Consider the following 21,805-nt stretch of genomic DNA (forward strand, 5'->3'; position numbering starts at 1 on the left):
AGTGCACGTCTGGTTTAATCTAACAAATAAGCAGCACAGAGACAGCAAGTATGCCATTACATACTAAAATCATTTAGGTACAAGTCTGCATAGACTTGTGATATTTCAAGTTTCTATTAATGCCTTTTGTTTTTCAAGTCCACCGGAAGACGACTATGAAACTTCAAAGGGCAGGTGACACGTGAAACTGCTCTGGTGCAACCAGTGCACATTCTACACCAAAACCTGAACCTTAGTGCAGTGAGAGACCAAGGTCTTACTCCTCAAGTTGCCCATGAAGATTAATCCAACTTCTTATGTACTAAGGTAGTATTCAAGACAAATTCATGTGGCAGCATCTTTCCTAAGTAGTCTTTGTGAAGAACATTTTCAATGAAGATTGGGTAAATGGAATAGTCTCTGGGTAGCAGAGCATTACTCACGATCTGAATATCTCCTTTACAGGCATTTTATCTATAATCATATACATAATCAGCACATCTGTATGTTTTTGTTTAGTTTTTTTTTTCTAGGCTATCAACCTGATGCTCCAATTTCAGTGTCATAAAAAGAAACTTTGCTTCCATTGTACCCACTGGAACTACAACCAGGTCCCTGCATATAGGATTTCTAATTGTCCCTGGGGTAATAAAAGATTTTATCCAGTAAGCAAATATGAGCAATAGGATAATATTTTAATCCTTTCGTTTCTTCAGTGCTACAGGCTGTAAATATAGGTAGCTTAGTTGACTTACTGGGATATAGGATCTTTCTATTCAGTTCTTCAGTTTAACACTAATGTACTCTCTTAGGAACTGGAAATTACTGCCATTCAAAGCTAAGTTTAGAAATGAAGTTACTGCTGATATGAACCCATTGCTTAATAGACATATATCCTCCATCACCAGCGGTTTTATCTGCAAAAAGTCCCACACGTGGCAGTACCTCCTCCAAACAGAGGAGGCTCATTTGCCCAATGTCTGATAGGCTGCTGCTCATACTCAAATCAGGCTGATGCCTGGGCATCCTGGGCAAATGATGGCTGTACAGCCACAAAGTGATGGACTGAGTTTGCATGTGGTAGCAAACTGATCCACATGTACATTATTCCAGGGTAGGGTGGGTACATTTGACTTCTAGTGTGCACACCCTCAGGTGCATTTGCCTCCTACCTACTCATCAGTGTCTATGAAACAAACACTCAGCACACAGAAGAGACACAAGGATCAATGTCTCGGCTATGCAGTGGAATATGCAATGGATTTTGAAATGCAATGGATCTTGAAATATCTTCAACACTACAGTTGCTCATTTATCATTGCAAAGGTCATAGATTCCAGCATGACTAATTCAGAAGGGGAAAAGAAGTTAGTGATCTGTAAATTACACCCAGACTCAGGTTGCTGGGTTATTCCCCCAGCTCTGCCACAGGTCATTATAGATTTGCTACAAAAAAGTAGGAGTGTCTACAGCCTGTAGATGTTGTAGAGGGTAAGCATCACGGCTGAAGAAAAATCTCTTAAAGAGGATTTATTGACAGCAAACAGTAATAATACATTCTAAATTCTGCACTAAATATGTTGTTTTGTCTTCCAAGAAAGGTTAAAAAAAAAACTTTGCTCTTCCTCATCCTGAAGAAAAATATGAATTATTACATCATTTGGAATAAAATGAATAATATCAAATGACTGCTTGATTTTGAATTGAAATAAGGTTGGTTTTTTGGATTGAAATGAGGTGTGTTGACAAAATACTTTAAAATAATAAGCATACATGATTTCCATGAAAATTCTAGTGCTTTGAAAATCTGTGTCTGTTAATCTCGCTGACAAAAAAAGTTTCAAACTATTAGTTATTTAGTTAATATAAAGAATGCCATCTACTGGCAATAATAATATGTAGCACTGTTCCTAATTGAGTAGATTTGGTAAGGTTGCCACTTTCACGTACTGCAACTGATTCTAGAGTCTTACAGTAATTTAAGCAGAGAAAATTCTATATTTGAAGCCAAGTGTTTTGTTCCAGCTTTCTTTTTAATGTCTATTCTTAATAGTTTCCTTCCATTTGGACACTAGTCTCTACTAGGAGATCATAGGCTGAGTTCATGACTTGCTTAAAAAGGATTTTTTTGTACATGAATATGTTCAACCTTACAACATTTCACATTGAGAGGAAAAGCACATAAACCAAGCAAATAATAGCACAAATTAATTCCAAACATGCAGTTCCAAAATCGGCCTGCATAAAGAAGGCTAAAGATACAGTTAAAAGATTCATAAGCAAACTGATAGAGAAAATGGACTCTTAGATGTATTGATGTTCAGTTTTCCTCTACCTTACAACTTTCCTAAAACATTCATTGAGAAAAATGCTGTCATTTTGAAATAGGTATTTAGGCATGGACTGATTTATAAAGATTAAGTAAAGTAAATGGTAATTATGATAATTGTTTTATTACACTACAAATATGAGAAGGACAGGGTGTATACTTAGGCTTTGAAACCATGTCTATGATCCATGTGGAAACATTAATTAATTAATATTTAAAATACAAACAGTAGTGTTTAGTATCTCATTTTTCTGCCCTTCTGTGCCTCCATGTTACAGAGTTATTAGATTCAGCAACCACTAATATTTGTATGGCATCAGTTTCTTAGATCTGGAATTTATCTGTCATTCTGAATATCTCTATTATTGTGAAAGAGCTGTTTTGTTTTGTTTTTCCCAACACTAAGCTTTAGATTTTAGAACTGGAGAGATAAGATTCCAGTAAATTTCACAGAATTTATGATTTAATCAGAGGTACTTAGCTTTGTGGGTCATGTCATGCTTTATTGGTTTTCTGAAGTGTGATTTAGATGACAAACTAAAAAGAACATAGACAAAGACAAATATCAGACTTCAAGCGTGCCATAAAAATAATTTTCTTAACAGAACTGACAAAGCTGTCTGCTGAAAGTATTTTGGGCACTGGACAAATGAAGATGGCAGAGAAAGGGCAGAACATTTGAACCAATGGGCCTATTACTTAGAAAAATTGCAGCAGTTCCTGTAAAAGAAATGCATTAATGACATTCAGGAAACAAAATGAAATAGCAATTCCTAGTTTCTCTTTGTTAAATAGTATGTCAGAAACAGATCTATAACTTCTGGGACACAGATTTTGTCATGGAAGAGGACTTTGTTAGGAATATCTCAGTACCAAGACTGTCTTTCAGCTTGACTCCCTTGACTTTGAACTCTCACTGAACTTTGCACCATTTTTCTCCAGATCTAAATTACAGTAAACATCTTTACCTTAGAGTTATTTCTCAAAGTTTCATGCAGGCATTTAGAATTACATCCAACAAAAACTCCATGAAGTATTTAGGCTCCCAGTTGCTAACTGGTTCCGCTGACAACTGCAGAACCTCTCAACGAGAAGTGAGAAGCGTAGATATTTCCCTGGATCTCACTTCTCCCCAGCCTCCTTGCTGCCAGTTCAGTCTGTACTCAGTTCTCATAGTACACAAACCTCTGCGGAATCACTCAGAAGCACAGAAACGCTTCCATATATGTGGAGCTTAGGCTATCGTTTCTGTTCCCTACCCATAGGAGTTGCAAGGATGCAACTAAATTGATACAATCACAAGGAACAAAATACTATAAAAAACACTACCCATATAAAAATATTATTGATTTTTATCCAGAAGTCTTTGATAGATCTTTAAAACACTAAACAGCTGCCAGAATAGCTTTTGTAAAGAGCATCTTTTTAAAGATGTTTCTATCTTAACAGCAAAGTTAGTCTGTTTTTATTTTATTATACCTTACATCTTTGATCACTATGTACCTTCAAACCAAATAAGCAACCTCAAAAGGTAGTAAAGAAAGAGGTCAATTTAAATATCAAGATCCTGTTAATTTAAATTTAGCATTTGTTAAATGTGTCAACTTCTTAAAGTTACTCCAGTAAGAAAAGTTGGACTTCTGTTCCTGATTAGAAACCCTACAGACTTTGAAAATGAGAGTTACTACTTAACAACTTACCTTTATAGTGTTCTGACTCTTACAAGTACTTGCATCTCTAATATATCAATCAAAGTGGGCAAACAGCACTCTGTTAGAATTAAACTAATACGCAACAGAACTACTGATATTAACATGGTAGGTTATTCTTGCCTATCAAAAAATAAAATTCTCTTAGCTTTTTAATTCCTTTCACCCTTACAGAATTTAAAGAACTTTTTAATCTTGGTATTTATATGCTTCAGATACTCTCTACTGAAATGCAGTTACCGTTGGAGCAGAATAAGGGGTGACTTATTCTGCACCGTAAGCATGACATAGCACGATATTTAAAGAGAAATAGCTTCTCAAACAGGAAACTATGAGACAAATAATTAAGTAAATATTGATTAGACTGGCATCTGGTCATGTCTCAACCTACCTAAGAAAAAATGTCATTTTTGTATCATGGGAAGTTAGGCTTCTAAAATCATACCCATATTCCCCCAAGCAGTGCTTGTTTCCTTTTCAAAAAACAAAATCTGAAAAATAAGGTGTTCTATGGTATTCACGAAAAATGCAAACACTTTTGGTTCTTAACAGTTTTCAGCCTAATAAACTGTTCTCATTTGAATTTTCATGGCCTTTAAGGTATTGTTAAGTGAAAACTTTCATAAAAGGTATAGAAAAGAAGGAAACAATCACACTAGTGAGCCCGTCTGGAAATCTATTCATCTTCTGCCACACAATCCAAAATCAATTTTGGGACAACACTGATTCATTTATTTTACATAAGCTGCTCTCTTGGAAAGGGCACAAAGCAGGTAACAGCCTCAGAGTAGGCAATGGGTCCTTGGCAAGGTGGTTTGGAGACTATTCTTTCTTTCATCTTTTCCTGTGGGCTATATGGACATCCCATCAAGCACTGTGCAGAAAAAAGGCTGATCCTTACTACTATAACAATAGCATTTGATGGCTGTCTCTTCAGTAGTCAATTAAACATGATCAGGACCATTCCCTGGCACTGAGACCAGTTGGCATGAAACAACTGGCATAAGTACTACTGAGTGCTCTTACACAAAGACGGCATCGTCCAAACTGCCTACTAGGAACAGTCACTAGCCTCCTGAACTATAAACAGGAATCATTTGGAAAGCATACTAGCTGGCACAGGGCAAATGTGGCCCAGTGACCCATCTAACCATCCCACAGCACAGACAAGCAAGCTGCAATGCCTGGGAAAGATCCCTACCACTATTTAATTTACTAGTCTAGATGTAGCTGCTGTGGCAGCTTGACACACTCCATAAACTACAACAGGGTATTCAGAACAAGTACACATATCTGGATATCAACAGCAGATATTTTTTGCTCCAGCCCACGCATACTTCTATTCATTTTATTTGTAATGTAGTAAAATGTTATAGTGTGGGGTAAATAATTTCAGGAACTGGTGAGATTCATAGAACCCAACCAAAGCATCTAAAGGTCAGTCTTTTGAGTTTGATACCAACTCTCTTTAAGGACAGTAGAGAAAAGCAGGAACCTCCAGATGAAGACTCATTTTATCGTAACATGGAGTTATAAAATAAATTGTAAGAATTGCCCTCTGGAGGTACTATCATTCCACTGAAAACAAAGGCTGAAGTAGCTCAAATTTAGATGTCTTAGGAAATTAGGAGAGATGAACTTCACCCAGAATATTCTGCTATGTTTACAATAGCTAATACATATCTTAGCTATAATAATAACAATAATAGCTAACATGATGACTGTCCTGACCTTTTTTCTCCCCACTGTAGGCAGCTGTACAGGCAAAAACGCTCTGTTGTGCATACAATAGCCATGTCTGCATTTTCAGATATAAGCTGACTCATGCTGTAATGTTTCAATATATATTATGTATTACAAAGATCAAATGAGTAAAAGTTTTGGACAATATAGGCCTTCATCTCACTATTTTTGTTGCAATATACAACTTCATGACTTTATACAATGTATTTATTCTAGTCAACAAGCTGTGAAATCTAATCAGCTCTCGTAGGTACACATGTACACACACACACCTCACTTTCTTCTTTTTTCTAGCAGAGTTCCTTTTGGAATGTCTCCTGTTACTGTGATCAAACTACAAATACTTGATATACCAGAGTTATCAGAGAGCTGATACTTCAGGTACTTTCATTTTGAATAGCTACTATGTTTACAAATATTTAAAATGAACCTGTATCAATCTATCTATCTCTTGTGTTGTATGTATCGCATTAACATACCTTTGGACAATTTCCCTTGCAAATTTCAAAGAATAGTTTTGTCTGCAATGTGAACCATTCCCATATCTCTGCAAGTAGTCAAGACTGATAAATTCTGACTTCAGCTTAGGGATCATTAGTGATACTAAAATAGGGTCATACCTTGAAGCAGCAAATATTTAATGTATTTTAAAAATGATTGTTTGCCTCAATTGGGCAGATCTTCTCTGACTGGAATGAATAGCTTAGGTTCTACTTGTTTCCAAATGATTTTGGCGTATCAAACCAGAAAGTATGATTATTGAAAGACAAATTTTTCTTAGGCAGAAACTAAAGAAATTTTACTGCAGACCTCTGACTATCAGGATTTACTGCTTAAGTGTATGCAGTTTTTCCATCTAGCACTCACAACAACATATTTTCTTTCTAGACTCTACAAGCGCATACCATCCATCAGAGGTGTTGATGTATTGTGGGACTATATTCATTCAGCTCACTATCCAATCAAATGAAAGAGATGAACTAGACAAAAGATTCAAAGGAAGTCTAGCATAAAGGAGCGTCAGTCCATTCTTTGATTAGGTAATGGCAATTATGATAATTACAGCAATTCACTACAGGGAAGTGTTCCAAAATTGCCAGCCTGCTGCCAAGTGTAGCACTTGCAGTATCCACTTATGCAAAGCTTTGCCTGAACTTTTTGAATACTAACAATGTTCTTTCAATTGTAAACAGCGTTGGCCTGATAACTTATGATTGTGAGCTAGTACATCTTATTAATATATGGCGGATTTTTCTAAGATACATACATCATTTACTGCTGTACAGCCCACTGGAATTTAAAGAGAATGGGCACTATTCAAAGTTAACCTAAACTTATGCACAATACCATGGCAAAACTTATTTCTCACATACTCTATTTCTGGATAATAATTCCAGTGCTGACTTTTTATACTGTCTGCACACAAGGTAAGAGCATTATGTGGGGTTTTTTTCAGTTTATCTATCTTCTATATTATGCACTGCAGTTGCGTGCTCTGCTTAACAAGAAGCCAAGCTCAATCAAGTTGAGAAACCAGGGGACTCTAAACAAAAAAGTCAGCTCTGTCAAAATCACTGAAAGCTAATGTTTAGGAAACAACAGAGATTACCACCGATCAAAATGGGAAGGTACAGGTTAAGAACAATTAAGACTGGGATATAGAAGAGAATATGTACAGAAGATAGCCAGCTAGCAGAGAGAAGGCTTTCCTGGCCTTCATATTTGTGATAGGTTGTCTTTCACAGACGAGAGAGGTCATCTTTGACTGCTAGAGGAAGAATTACAATCCAAGGAACAATAGCCAGGAAGATCATTCCACATACAAGAGGAAATCTGCAATGCGCCCAGCGGTGGTAGCACGTCAGAGGCACCGACTGAAGGAGTAAGGGGGATAGTTCCTGCAGTTAATGCCCACAGCCATCAGAAAAACACATGTGCAGTGGACAGAATAAAGTCTAATTACTTACAGATTTGGGCCCTACCCATTCTTCTCCATCATATTACCCATAGCTAAATCCACGCCTCCAAACACATTCCAGGAGGCATTTAGCTCATTTAGAGACAAAAACATGCAAGCTGGCTGGCTAGTGGGCTTGTGCACACTGGCCCACTGAGTACATAAAACGTACTGGTGAGTTCTGCTTCCCTTTTCACTAGCAGAGGCACAATTTCGAATCTCTACTCTAAGCTGTTGCCAATGAAGCACTTGCACACTGATGTTTTTCTCCCCCCTCTGGTGATATCATAGAGAAAGACTAAAGCTGAGCTGAATGATTTGAAAAGCAAGGAAACACGCTCCCTTACTTTTCCAAAAGATAAACAGAACGAATGCAAGGAAGAGCCATATCACATATGCCAGGTTTCAACATTTGGAAACAGAATGGCAGGCACTAATCTATGCATGGATCACTCTTTTGCTCTTGTTTCTTGGTAGGTGAAGCTACATGCTATGATTTAATTGCCATTAATATGATGAAGAGTCTGACACATGACAAAGTCAACTGATTGCTGTTCAAATTTTGCAGTTGTAGTTGATCTATGTTCATGCTAGGTGTTCCAGCTACTCTGTGGAATTGTTCCTACTCTGTTAAGTACATAAGCTTTACAAATGGCATAGAGATGTACTTAGAAATACAGCATTCCACAGAATGGATGGTTACATAATTATTTCTAAACAATCATCCCAATCTCTTCAAAATTGCACAAGAAACCAAAGCTGATTGACTGTAAGGTACTGTATACAATCTGTATCATAGAATCATGGAATCATGTATGTTAGAAGAGCCCCAGAGGTCATCTAGTCCATCCTCCTCCTCAGAGCAGTCCTGTTAGCAGGTTGCTCAGGGCTGTGACCAGTTGAGTTTTGAATATCTCCACAAATTGAGATTCCACAACCTCTCTCAGTGCCTTGCAGTGTTGATCACCCTCGTGGTAAAAAAAAAAAAAAAAACCCTCCTTATATCGAATTGAAATTTTCCATGTTTCAGCTGGAGTCCATTGCCTCTCATCCTACTATCACATCTGAAAAGAGTCTGGCTCCAGCTTCTTTGCACTTTATTGTAGACTGCAATTAGGTTTCTCCTTAGCTTTCCCATCTGAAAGCTGAACAGACCCTATTCACTCAGCCTCTTCTCATACGTCATGTGCTCCAGCCCATTAAAGTGTCTTGGTAGCCCTCCGCTGGACTCATTCCAGTAGAACATCCTTTATGTATTGGGGAGTCCAAAACTGGACACAGGACTCCAAATATGGTCTCATACGTGGTAAATAAAGGGGAAGAATCACTTCACTCAACCTCCTGGCAATAATCTGGCTAACACAGTATATCACATGGTCGGCTTTCTTTGCTTCAGGGCTACACTGCTGACTCTTACTCCATTTGCGGTTGCTCAGGACCCCTAGGCCTTTTCTTACAAAGCTGCTTTCCATCCACTTGGCCCCTGGCATGTATCCTGAATGGGATTATTCTATCCCAGACGTCAGATTTTGCATTTGCCATCATTGAACTTCATGTGGCCCCTGTGAGCCCATTGTTTCAAGCCTGTCTAGGTCCTTCTGAACAGCAATCCTGCCTTACAGTGTATCAGTTCTATTAGTCCAATTTCTATCCTACACAAACTTGCCAAGAGTGCACTCCATCCCATTATCCACGTTGCTAATAAAGATGTTGAACAATGCTGGCCCCGTATCAACCCCTGAGAGACACCATTAGTAATGACCTGGCAGATGGACTTTGTTCTGATGATTACCACCTTTTGAATCTGATGGCTCAGCCAATTTTCCACCCACCTTATTGTTCAGCTATCCAGTTCATATCTCGCTAATTTGGCTATAAGGTAACTATGGGAGACTGTATCATAATCAAGATATACGATATTCACTGGTATCCTCTTACGCACGCAAATGGTCATCTCGTCAGAGAAGGCAATCAGGTTAGTCAGGCACAATCTGCCCTTGGTAAATCTCCATGTCTTTTTACAGTCAACTTCTTATCCTTCATGCAGCTGGAAATAGCTTAAAGCAGGTTTGCTTCACCACCTTTTCAGAGACAGAGTCATTCAGACACTGAATGACTTGACCCTGGATCCTCCTTTTTGCCCTTCTTGAAGATGAGTATGATGTTTGCATTTTTCTAGTCATTAGGAACCTACCCCAATCACAATGGTCTTTCAAAGATGACAGAGAACAGCCTCACAATGACATTGGGCAGCTCCCTCATCACCCTTGAATGCATCCTCTCTGGTCCCACGGACTTATGTATGTCCAGCTGGCTTAAGCATTCCCTAACTGTGTCTTCCTCTGCAGTGGGTACACTACATTTTTGAGGACTCTGCTAGTAGACTCCAGGAAATGGAGGCCAGAGGGAAGCTCTCACCAGTGAAAAACAGTGCAAAAAGTACCTCAGCCTTTTCTATGTCCTTTGTCACTAGGCTCCCTATCCTGTTCAGTAGCAGACCCACTTTTTTTTTTTTTGCTTTCCTTTTGCTTATGATTTACCTATAGAAACCCTTCTTGCTGCCCTTCACATCCCTCACTAATTGCAACTCCAGCTGAGCTTTGTTTTTCCTAACTCCATCCCACACACTCAAGCAATGTCTTTCTATGTTTCTCCTAGGTAATTTACTTCTGCTTCTACCTTCTGCATACTTTTCACATCTGAGCTCAGTCAGGTGTTACCTAGTTTGTCCATGCTGGCCTTCCGCCACCTCTGCTTGACTTTCTGCACACTGCACACTGCAACGGCTGTTATCAAGCTTTGGAGAGGTTGTTCTTGATGACCACAAGCTGTCCTGAGTCCTTTTGCCCTCCAGGGCAGTTTCCCATTGTATTCTACCAAGCAGCTCCCTGAACAAGCCAAAATCAGATCTCCTGTAGTCCATGGTGGCAATTTTGCTGTTCATCTTGCTCACTTCTCTTTAACAATTTTAAATTCCACAATCTCACGGTCACTGCTGCCACCAGCCTTCACACCCCTACTTCCTTATGGATGAGTAACAGGTCCAGCACAGCACGCCTCCCATGTCTAACCACTTGTGTCAGTAACTTACTTCCACTCATGCCAGAAGTCTCCTGGATTGCTTGCATTCAACCTTACTGCTCTTCCAGCAGATATCAGGGTGGCTGGAATTCCCCATAAGTAGCAAAGCCTGCAATCTTGAGGCTTCCTTCAGCTGTCTAAAGAAGGCTTTGTCTACTTTCTTTCTTGACTAGGTGGTCTGTAGCAGACCCCTACCACAACATCACTTGTAATAGTCTGCCTCATCCTTATTATGAGATCCTTACTCATAATAAATAATAAATATAGAAATATAATATATAAAAATAATTGTCTGCGTCCTGCTTATCCATGTAAAGATCAGAACTGGTTTTGTCCTACATCATCATTCTTACCGACAAGACTAAACTGAAAAATATTTGAATCAAAAAGTGCTACATTAAAAAAGAGTATGTCAGGTTATTTTCATTGTGAAGTGGCATCCATGGCTGTTACTCTGCCAGTCAAAAATGCCACAGTTTAAAATTCCTTTGACATAAATTTTATAGTAGTACTTTTATCTCCCACCCCTAAGTCTCATCCTAATATAGAAACACTACTATTCCTCTGTTCTTATCTTTTCTCAGACTTCCCACTGTGAAAACTAGGGGGAAACTTCAGAACATTCACAAATTTTACTACTGAAATCTCTGTGAACTACCTCACTCTTGCAATCATCATCCACATCTCAGAAACAAACAGCTTCCACCACTCCCTCCTTCTACCAGAACAGATAAAAAAGCAGCTATGCAGATACAAAGTACTTCCCAAATCATATTTCTTACTAAACTATAAGCACTGTAAGTACACGAACACTGCAGAATTGAAATGTTCTCCTAACTTACAATCCTCCCTTGATTCCTCTGACCCTACTTGCTCTATCCCTAAAAAGACAATGGTAAAAGGAAAAAAGAATAGCTACCGGTACTGTAGGTGAGTCACTGACAAAGACACTGTATTCGCTAGAGGAGAAATGCTGCAGTATTTAGCTACTGAATACTTTTTGGTACAAAAGGGTAAACATGTTAAAAAAACCAGAAGTGAAAAAAGAGTAGCACAGCCTCAGCAGATCCAAGCTGGCCTTCCCAACTACAGTCAGCTTCCCCAGGATTCTGCTTCAATGAGCACAGAGAGAGAAACATTCATATAGAGTCTGAATCAGACAAGCAGTTTACAATCACTGATCTAAACTATCTACAGATAAACCTTTTCTTTCTCCTTAAGAAAAGGAAGACTACTTTTGAATGATGCAACTATCCCCCTGTATTTTTTCTCGTAAACATCACCAGACTTTGGAGCACCATTCCTGCACATAAGAATTAAATGGGTTATTTACCAAATAGTTTCACGACAGCTCATCCGGTATTAAAGTATAGCATTGTCTCATATTAAAGTATAGTATTCTAAGAGAGTCTCTCCGCTTGAAGCACATATGTATAACTGCGCTCAGTTTCAAAGCTGATGAGGGTGAAAGTTAGAGATGCTCACTGTGATGCATGACTTGCATTTATGTTCTGTTCTTGTTACACCAGCTAATAACGTTACTTACTGCCAGATTGTCTACTATAGTGCTGTAATTGAGACCTCCTTCAGAATGCAGGGGTCATGCAAAATGAATGAAAACAGCAGGCCAAATTTAGAGATGATGTATATTAGCGTAATTTACACTTCAATTAAACAGTGTGATTTGCATAATAAGAGGCTGCAGTAAAGAGCTGGTAGCAGGGATAGTAACCTAAATTTTACCTGAGAACTGTTTACACATGTTTGCTCTAACATCATCACAGAATCACAGAATCACAGAATCGTTTAGGTTGGATGGGACCTCTGGAGATCATCTAGTCCAACCTCCCTGCTCAAGCGGGGTCCTCTAGAGCATATCGCCCAGGATCACATCCAGACGGGTTTTGAAAATCTCCAGCGAAGGAGACTCCGCTACCTCTCTGGGCAACCTGTTCCAGTGCTCTGTCACCCTCACAGTGAAGAAGTTTTTTCTCAGGTTCAGATGGAACTTCCTGTGGTTCAGTTTCTGCCCGTTGCCTCTTGTCCTGTCACTGGGCACCACGGAGAAGAGGCTGGCCTCATCCTCTTGACACTCCCCCTTCAGATACTTGTACACGTTGATGAGACCCCCTCTCAGTCTTCTCTTCTCCAGGCTGAACAGGCCCAGCTCTTGCAGCCTTTCTTCAGAGGAGAGGTGCTCCAGCCCTCTAATCATCTTGGTAGCCCTCCGCTGGACTCTCTCCAGGAGTGCCATGTCTCTCTTGTACTGGGGAGCCCAGAACTGGACACAGTACTCCAGGCGAGGCCTCACCAGGGCTCATCCCTTCATATGTAAAGTATACTGAATTATTAAAACGGGAACTTCTAGTACCATCTTGCTTTACTAGGTCAATAAGCAAAAGGCTTTAAAAACAACTTTTTTCTATAGGTTCCTAACATGACATTTTTTTAGCTGATTTGTTTTGGCAATAGCATACTGTAGGGGAACCCTGAAGTCCTTAATTGACAACTGCACTTAGAACAAAAGCAACCATAACTCTGAGGACACAAAATTGTAGCAAATTAGGCTCCCTTGGTAAAGATGCAGGACTAGTTCTCATGATCTGGCACATTGCACCAGCAGTCTTTCTGCCCTTTTGTAAGGCTTTATGTCTATCTGTAGATTTACATTACTGTTTCAGATTTACATTACTGTATTACAGTTTGTACAGATTCAAAAACTTGAAGATCTACTGAATGACCCTCTCCATAGGTTTATATGAATCCATACTAGCTGAAGATCTAACCCCAGAAGTTATTCACAAGCTGAATGTTTTTTGTCATAACTATGATCAGCCATGTAAGACTTTAAAAGATCAAAAGATAATTGCACAGTTACAGCTGCTTTTAGGCACCCATTTAGTACATATCTTTATATACAGGTTCTATCAGCTCTTGTTGGTACATAGATATGATTTATACCATGTGAGTTTCTCTTTCCTTCTGCATAGTGCACTGTGTTGTATTAATTGGAATTTACAGGATTTCTTTGTATCAGCCAAGGCTTTGATAAGCTATGTTTCAGATGTGCATAAAATTTATATTATATGAGAGGACAGCCAAGAAGTCCCAGGAAGGATTAGGGCTTTGCAGCAGCTACTGGACAATGGCACTGCTCTTTGCAGCTGTCACTGACCCTTATCCCTTAAGGGAATTAAAAGCTTTGTTTCCAGGCACCAGGAGATGGTCTCCCGCTAACTAGCAATATGCATTATGAAATTCTAGCACTGACCACAAGTGAGTGATTCACTATCTCAGTTCACTACAAGGAATCCTCAATAATGCATTGAGCACTGTTGCTTTCCCACTAAGTCAGTCAATATGCGATAATTTTAAATAGAGAAGAAACAGCATTTGCACTTTTTCCCTGTAAAGTAACTATGACCAGTAAACTTTCAAAAATGCCATAGCAACATATGAGCTCACCAATTTAACCTTTTGAAAATGGGATTTAGGAAGACTTTGAAAAAAATATATATTTTTTTTCTTTACAGAAGCAAAAAACTCTTCGTATTTCAGACATCCAATGCTAGAATATAAGCATAAGGGGGAATTTCACAGATAAAGTAAGTCTCATTCTCTCTATCTGCAAAATAAATAGAAAAAAATTTAGAAAGAAGATTAAAATGGTAAACAACACTACCAACAAAAGCTTTGTCATTTATCTGTCTTTAGATCACTGCCATGGGATGGTTGCCTTCACTCAGGATAAGTGATGAAAACAAGACTATTAAAAAAAAGTCTCTCATCTGTTCTTCTCAAAAACTACTCTTTTTATTTTCAATTCTCTTCTTCAGGTCTTTTGTATTATAAGTATTTTGGCATGTGCTTTTCATCATAAGGGGAAACTCAAGTGAGCGCTGCAGATTATAAAGATGGAAAAAGGTTTGTCTTGTCCCATAATCCAGATAACAATAACCTCTCTCTTTACTCCTTACCTTGAGGAGTTTTTGCTGTGCCTTCTCTTTTGTCTCTGACAATGGTCCTGTTATACAGTGTATTCTTAGAAGAGACAGACTTTAATTATCAAATGTATTACATCTATACTGAGAAGTAATGCACCAAGTTAAAAAAATAAAAGGTGCTATCAGGAATAAAACTGTAGAAGGTATTAGTCAGTTTACATGAATGAGGCTAGCTAGAACCTCTCCTACTTCTCAACATCCTTCTGTACAAAAATCATTTACAGAAAGTACCTAGCAATAGTGTGTCTGAATTCCCAAAGTTGTCACCTGTTCCTTCTCTCCCATTATATACAATAGAAGCTATTGAAAAAAAAGGCAATTTGACTGATGTAACTGAGACGGTATGTATTTTCCCTGTCTTCATTTGAGAGTGTAGAAATTCCCACTTACTGCTCAGCATTTCAATATAAAGTCTTCTCTCTTCTTCACCTACTAAAGCAGTTAAGAAATAGAAGGTCATAATGAAAAATATTTTTGGCACTTTTCTGCTCTCCTGAGATGCTAACCACCACCCATGAAACAGCTTGTTATCCTTGAGAGTGACCGGAGAAAATCAAGAAGGGAATTAGAATCTGGAATAAAGGTTCTCTGCTTCTTCTGCTCTCCGGAGAGCAAAAGGCAGATTGGGAAAATATAATCTAGCATTTTATGGATAGTGATTACCCAGTTAGGTCTTGTTCTTTGTAATTTCCTTTTAATTCTCTACATTTTTTATACAATGTTCATGTATCCTTGATATATTTAAGCACCTTACTTAAAAGACTTTACTTTCTTCCAGTGCTTTTTTCCTATATCTTTTTCTCTGTTGTTGAGTTAGATGAATTCTTACAGTTAATGGAACCGGAGCTTCTTCAAAACCTGGATGTTTAAACTGTCAAAATTCTCTTATTTTGTACTGCTGATGCCTTCTCTACTCCTGCTCGTGTAAGAACAAAACATGCATTATATGTGACTAATAAAATTTGGGAACATTTAGTTTAAAAATTCGGTACCTTATATTAAAATTTTATATTAAAAGCAGATTGGGCTACTGAATCATCCAGCTAATGTTTGATAAAAAAAGTAAGATTAAGGTAAAATTCTCTTTCAAATCCTGTTCCTGTCATGATTATCCATAAAAACATGGTTTCAAGCATAAAACAAGAATCTTCACAAAATGAAGCTTAGTGCTATCAAACAGGGAAGCTTCTGGCCCTTCAGATTGATTGACATTTTTTGGAAAGTATCATTTTGCCATGATTTTTGTGCTAAAATGATAAAATATCATATCAATGAAACAAAGCGTATAATGCTTTATGTAAAACAACAAAAAAGAAAATCTCTGAGATAAAAAATAGAAATCCAAAACCTCTTTGTTATGTTGAATTTAGAGAATTTGTGGGCTTTATTTTGCTTTTTTTACAGGCTCATCCTCTGTAATTATTACTGGAGATTCTAAAGAGTGAAGCTGGCTCATTGTAAGTTTTATAGCCCTTACTTCTAAATCAGAAAGTTTTACAAAGTGCACAAAAAATTAAAAATGGCCAGCCAAGGCTTTGAAAGAATATCTATTCAGTGCTTCTTAAGCCAGCATGGAATTTTCTTTGGCTACTGTTTAAGTGAAAGATTGTGATATTTTGAAACCATACCTTACATTTCAACAAGAAAATACCACCTAGAAAATACAATTTTCATTAATCTTAGGAACATAGTATGACAACTGAAGTTTCAGCCCCTTCTATCTGAAAAACTGAGCAAAAGTCAGCATTTAAAATAGAAAGTTATTATGAATTATAATAGGTCTACATTTTTTCCCTACACATTATAGTTTTTTACATGTCATTAAAAATCATAAGACTGCTTTGTCCTTCAACATCCTTAACCAAGAGCATAAAAGTGATTGCAAAGCAGTGGGTTAGCTGTCGTAATCATCTCTGACTAAACTAGAAACAAAAGGTGCAGATGAGTACAGACCATTCTTCAAAGACACACAAGTACATGGCAAAGTAAATAAACTGCAGCTGCACCTCTTGGCTCCCTGTTCTGCTTTCTATTCCATACATGAACTTACTATATGATCCCATTAAATAAGGACTTTATGTACTTAACTTCTTCAGCAGTGCAGTGGATGTACCCTTACTATCCTTGTACCATAGCCAGGAGAAAAACATTACAAGTATGTGACCAAAATAACAATGTTCAAATGAAAAGGAAAACATTTCCACCTTCTCTGGAACTTCGCCTTCATTGTCACTCAATCTCCCCTGCTGACTTCAGCTAAATTGGGACTGGTTTTGCAAGGCCATGGCCCTTCCCACTCCTAGAAGCTTTGGAAGAAGTTGTGTTTAACTGGACTTAGGTCATTTCCTTTGCTTGTGTAACAGTTCCACCCATGACAACCAACAATAATAAGCAGTAAGATTTTAAAGGGGCCCAAAGAATTTAGTTGCATAAGTCCAACTGAAATTTAATAGAAACTAACCACCTACCTCCCTTCAGCTGCATAGGAACTTTTTCACGGTTTTTAAGATACACTAAATACGGTGGAAGAAGGGGAAATCCAGGGAGTCTAGCGTAAAAAAAAACCCACCCCAAAATGGCAAATGTTTAGACTTAAATCTCTCCTTTTTGTTTTTCTGTCCCAATTTCAAACACAAAATTATTTGTAGAACTAAAGCAAGATACCACACTGCAGAGAGAAAACATTTATTTCAAAATGGCAGTTTTCCTGGGAATTTTTTTTAAGGGTGGAATGTAGAATTTCTTGTTCCTTCAGTACAACAGCTGTCAATCATATTATGTCCTAGATATGCATCTATGCCATTTGCACTCCTCACAAACCTTGGTGATCTCCTCTTGTTTGGAAGTCAAAGGAAGTTACCAAAGTTCAATGAAAGCTGCTATCAGTCAAACTTCTTGTTCCAATAGATACTGTTCATATTCAAAAATTTTGGCCATCGAAATATTGTCAGGCCAATTTACTTGAAAGTGAGTTATTTCAGTGCTCATATCTCCACAAGAGAACCCAGGTAGCATTAATTCTCAGTTTTTTTCAGAATGCGAATAGGGTGGAATTACTGCCATTAACACTCAGAGCTTCAAACTCACTGTTCCCACCATACTTAATAAAACTATTCAAAACTTAAAATATAAGCAGAACATGTTCCATAATTTAAGACTGTATTTTTACTGAAATGAAACTTGTTTTTAAGCCTTTTCTTATTTTTTCTCTCACATTTGACTCTCATAGTTTGTGGTACAATTTTTTAGTTCCCACTATACTTAATAAAACTGTTGAAAATTTAAAATATAAACAGAACAACATGTTCCGTAATAAAGACTATTTTTTCTCAAATGAAATTTGTTTTTTAAGACTTTCCTTCTTTCTTCTCTCTCCTTTGACTCTCATGGTTTGTAGAGCAATATTTTTAAAACGAACAATGTAATTGTGTTCAGGGTCTGTTACGCACACCACAGCACAGACTCCAAGGGCTTCACATTCATAAATCCTAGTGAAGTAGATGAGAGCAGAACCATTAGCATCCAGTGGGATCAGGACAAGAGTAAGGCAATATTCAAAAAATATTAAAAAGCAAGGAAAAAAAACAAATGCCAACACTCCTTTCTTTTAATTATAATTCTTCTTGCAATCATGAACAATTAAAATGCAGTGATTTCCATACAGATGCTCATGTTTCACCTAGCTTGTAACCAGAAATTCCTTTGAGAAATTTTAGCAAGACTCATTGGATATAATTCACTGAAAAACTGTAGCCTAATTAAGAAATGAAAGAGCAGCAATCTATTAATACATAGTTCTTTTAAGATATAGCTAATGCTACACTAGCTAAGTTATAAGTTGCTACACATCTATAGGGGAACAAACATAAAATTATCACAGTGCTAACTTGGGTGGACAGCCTACAATTTCTGACTATGTTAGATAGTATTAGTGAAAGAAGAAATTGCAAATGAAATGACATTTAGGGTCACATGCAATAATTTAAGAGCAGCTTCAGACCTTTCCCAGCAAATCCTTAAGTAGTCAGAATTCTTAACAACTTCAACTACCAGTTCTAGTGAAAGTCTGTGTCATATTTACCTTTCTCTCGTCTTCCTGCAAAAATCATTTCACATGCTGATAGACCAAAGTTATCAGGTCCTTCTCTTTCACAGGAATGTTTCCTTTACTTGCAGTTTGTGTATTTCAATTGTAAGCATGAGTTTGTATACTTTTTAGTCAAAGGTTTTGAAAATTCAGTGTCACAAAGAAATGCTATCAAATGGAAAGACGGTGGCTAACTAGAAAACCGCACTGAAGAACATCTGCATTTTAGAAGTCACCTCTGCGCTCAGTAGGACAGGTTTTCAGGTAGTGTAAATCTGAACAGCTCTATCACAGTTGCAACAATATCTTACACAAGATGAAAATCTGAGGGCGCTTTTGTCAGAGAGTGCAAACGTTCATATTGCAAAGAATGAAATGTTCATATTTTTAATATATCCTCAGCAAAGACTTAGTAGCAGCGATCTTCAAAGCTTCCTTGCAAACCCTCCCCAAAATGTTGAAATATGTGAAATAAAATACTATGCAGTAGATGACAGGAAAAATAGTTACTTTTTGTGTTCTTCTCCTCCCTTCTCACAACTCTCAATTTATGTAGGGTGACTCATACACGGTGATCCAGAAGAGTTCCCCTTTTTTAGAACTAGCAACACTGGCCATCTTTAAAAATATGGTTAATGAAAGTGTGTTTTCAGAGCATGAACATTCTTCCAGAAATGTACTTACCTCTTCCAGAGCAAAGTAAATTAGAATTTCCTTGGCATTTCTTAGCACTTTCCTCAATTGACAAAGGACAGGATCGTGAGTGTTCGCACTTCTTCCCGGTCCATCCTTCTTTACAGTCGCACCTTCCGCAATTACATTGTCCGTGACCTTTACAATTAAAGATTGGCCATTATACTGCTGATAGGTATTAAAACCTCATGATCATATGAACTTTATCTAATTTATGGTTTCATTAAATTGTTAGATTGGCAAAAAATATAACCAGCTCACTATATATATTTTTTGCCTGACAATGACTATCACTCCGTTTGAGCTATATTTCCATTCAGCTTTTTTCTTCTTAAAGGATATTTTGCCAAGCTTCTCATGCAAAAGGCTGGGATGGAGGCTACAGATGTGCATTTTCTCACTGCCTGGAGAAGCGGGGCTATCATTAAAAATACTGACCTTTGTTTTCTGTTTTTTTTCTACAACTGCTGCAGCATGTTCTCTAAGTAAGGTACATATACCATCTTTTATGCACTTGCAATCAATATGATCCATTAGACAAACACAATGTCACACCAATTCCTAGTGTCAAGCTAGTGTATTCTACTAAATAGTGATGTGTAAATCATAAAATGCTGAGCATAATCAGTTCTTTTCTCCATAGGGCAGTAGGTTGTGGTTTTAAGAGCTCACCAGTTAACTTGACTCTTCCTGACCATGCCTGAAAATAGCAACATAAGTTGCATAAGTCCAACTTTCACTGTACAAGTTCAAGTGAGGAAAAGTAACTGGACTCAATAGAAGCTTTTGGGGGAAGTTTCTTTAAAAAAATGTGACAGACAAGAATTTAGGGATGGAAACCCCCAAAGAACTTAACCTGGAAATCCAATCAAATAATCTATTTCCTTTATCTGAATCGTAACATATCTAGACCAAGGAAATTGAAGCTAGTTTCCTAGATCCCTTTACCATAAGCTTAATGTTCTTTGCATGAAGCAGTGGGATTCTAACCACAAATGTTCTTTAAACTGGGAGAAGAAAGCCTGAGCATCAGCAAAATCGTTTCTTACCACAAAAACAAATATTTATTTTATGAGATTAGACAGAAAGTTAGATGTTCTCTTATAAGCTTCACATAGTCATCATTCACAGACACAGGACCCAAAGCGTTGCTGTGCTATGCACCTGCCTATTCAGTTTCTTCCTGAAAACCATAGCAACACACATTTTGTAGCGCTCTCTAGATATATTTGTGTTTTAACACTGGCTCATTTTGTATGCCTAAAACATATGCACAAGGAGAAAATGGGAGGAAGCAAGCATTACAGAAGTTATCAGAGTAGTTGCTAGATTACCCATCTCATTAAGTGCACAAGAATGACTGTGCTTTACATTAGTTATCTGTTTTCCTTGAAAAGTGTTAGAGGCCTCCTCTTCTGTCCCTTGCTCTCATGTGTACCTGCTGACAGGTTGAGAATGGGACATATTGTCTCTGCCCCACATAGATACCTGTGAGAGGATGCTGTTCTGTTACATATCATCTTTGCTAGAGCCACAGCAAATGAGCTAATGAAACAAAAACCCTTGTCCTACTATGAGAAGGAATTTCTGTACGGAAGCTTTTTTTTCTTCCCATGTCAGGTCATTAAAGTTATTCTCTTTAAAGAAAGAGAAGCCCTTTATGTTGTGAACTGAACATTTCTGGAAGAAAATCGTTTAGATACTGAACAGTACTTCAGATCTTAAAAGAAGGCACCCAGTCACCAATATGAGGTACTGCAAATACAGCCACCCTCAAGCAATACAAAGCTTCACGAGGGAGCTGCCATTGTGGGATGTTAAGTCCTCACAGCTCACAGCAGGGCTGCCAATTCTTATCCTTTGCAGTTTATGAAATAATCATAGCGTTTTATTAAATTACAGTAAAATTCTTGTCGGTAAACATGACTTTCCATCATTTCAATCCAATAATCTGGACAATGAGGTTTCGTGCCTCTACCTATTAGGCAGGCAAAACAAGAAAGGAAAAGCTTTGCATCAGCTCAGTTTGATGTAGCGCTAAGCAGAGTAGGGTGATTTTCTCTAATCTGAATAATCCCTCCTGGATTCATCTGAAAATTAATTTATAAATAATTGTTAAAACCTGAAAAAGATGAGGATGTTTTGCAGATACACCTAACACCTGCATACACTTTGCACATTGAATACATTTAGTTCACAGAAAGCAATAAATAGTCTCTCCAG

At 37.7% G+C, this 21,805-nt stretch overlaps 1 protein-coding gene across 1 annotated transcript in view; it reads right to left on the reverse strand.

The window, feature by feature from the left end:
* Positions 1-21,805, reverse strand: part of ITGBL1 (integrin subunit beta like 1) — a 144,745-nt gene that overhangs the window by 49,254 nt on the left and 73,686 nt on the right. Inside the window, exon 7 of the mRNA XM_009680118.2 lies at positions 19,574-19,720. Within this exon, the coding sequence (XP_009678413.2) occupies positions 19,574-19,720 (147 nt within the window). The remainder of the gene's footprint in view (positions 1-19,573; positions 19,721-21,805) is intronic.

This window comes from Struthio camelus, chromosome 1, assembly GCF_040807025.1.
Source record: "Struthio camelus isolate bStrCam1 chromosome 1, bStrCam1.hap1, whole genome shotgun sequence".
Classification (NCBI taxonomy): Eukaryota; Metazoa; Chordata; class Aves; order Struthioniformes; family Struthionidae; genus Struthio; species Struthio camelus.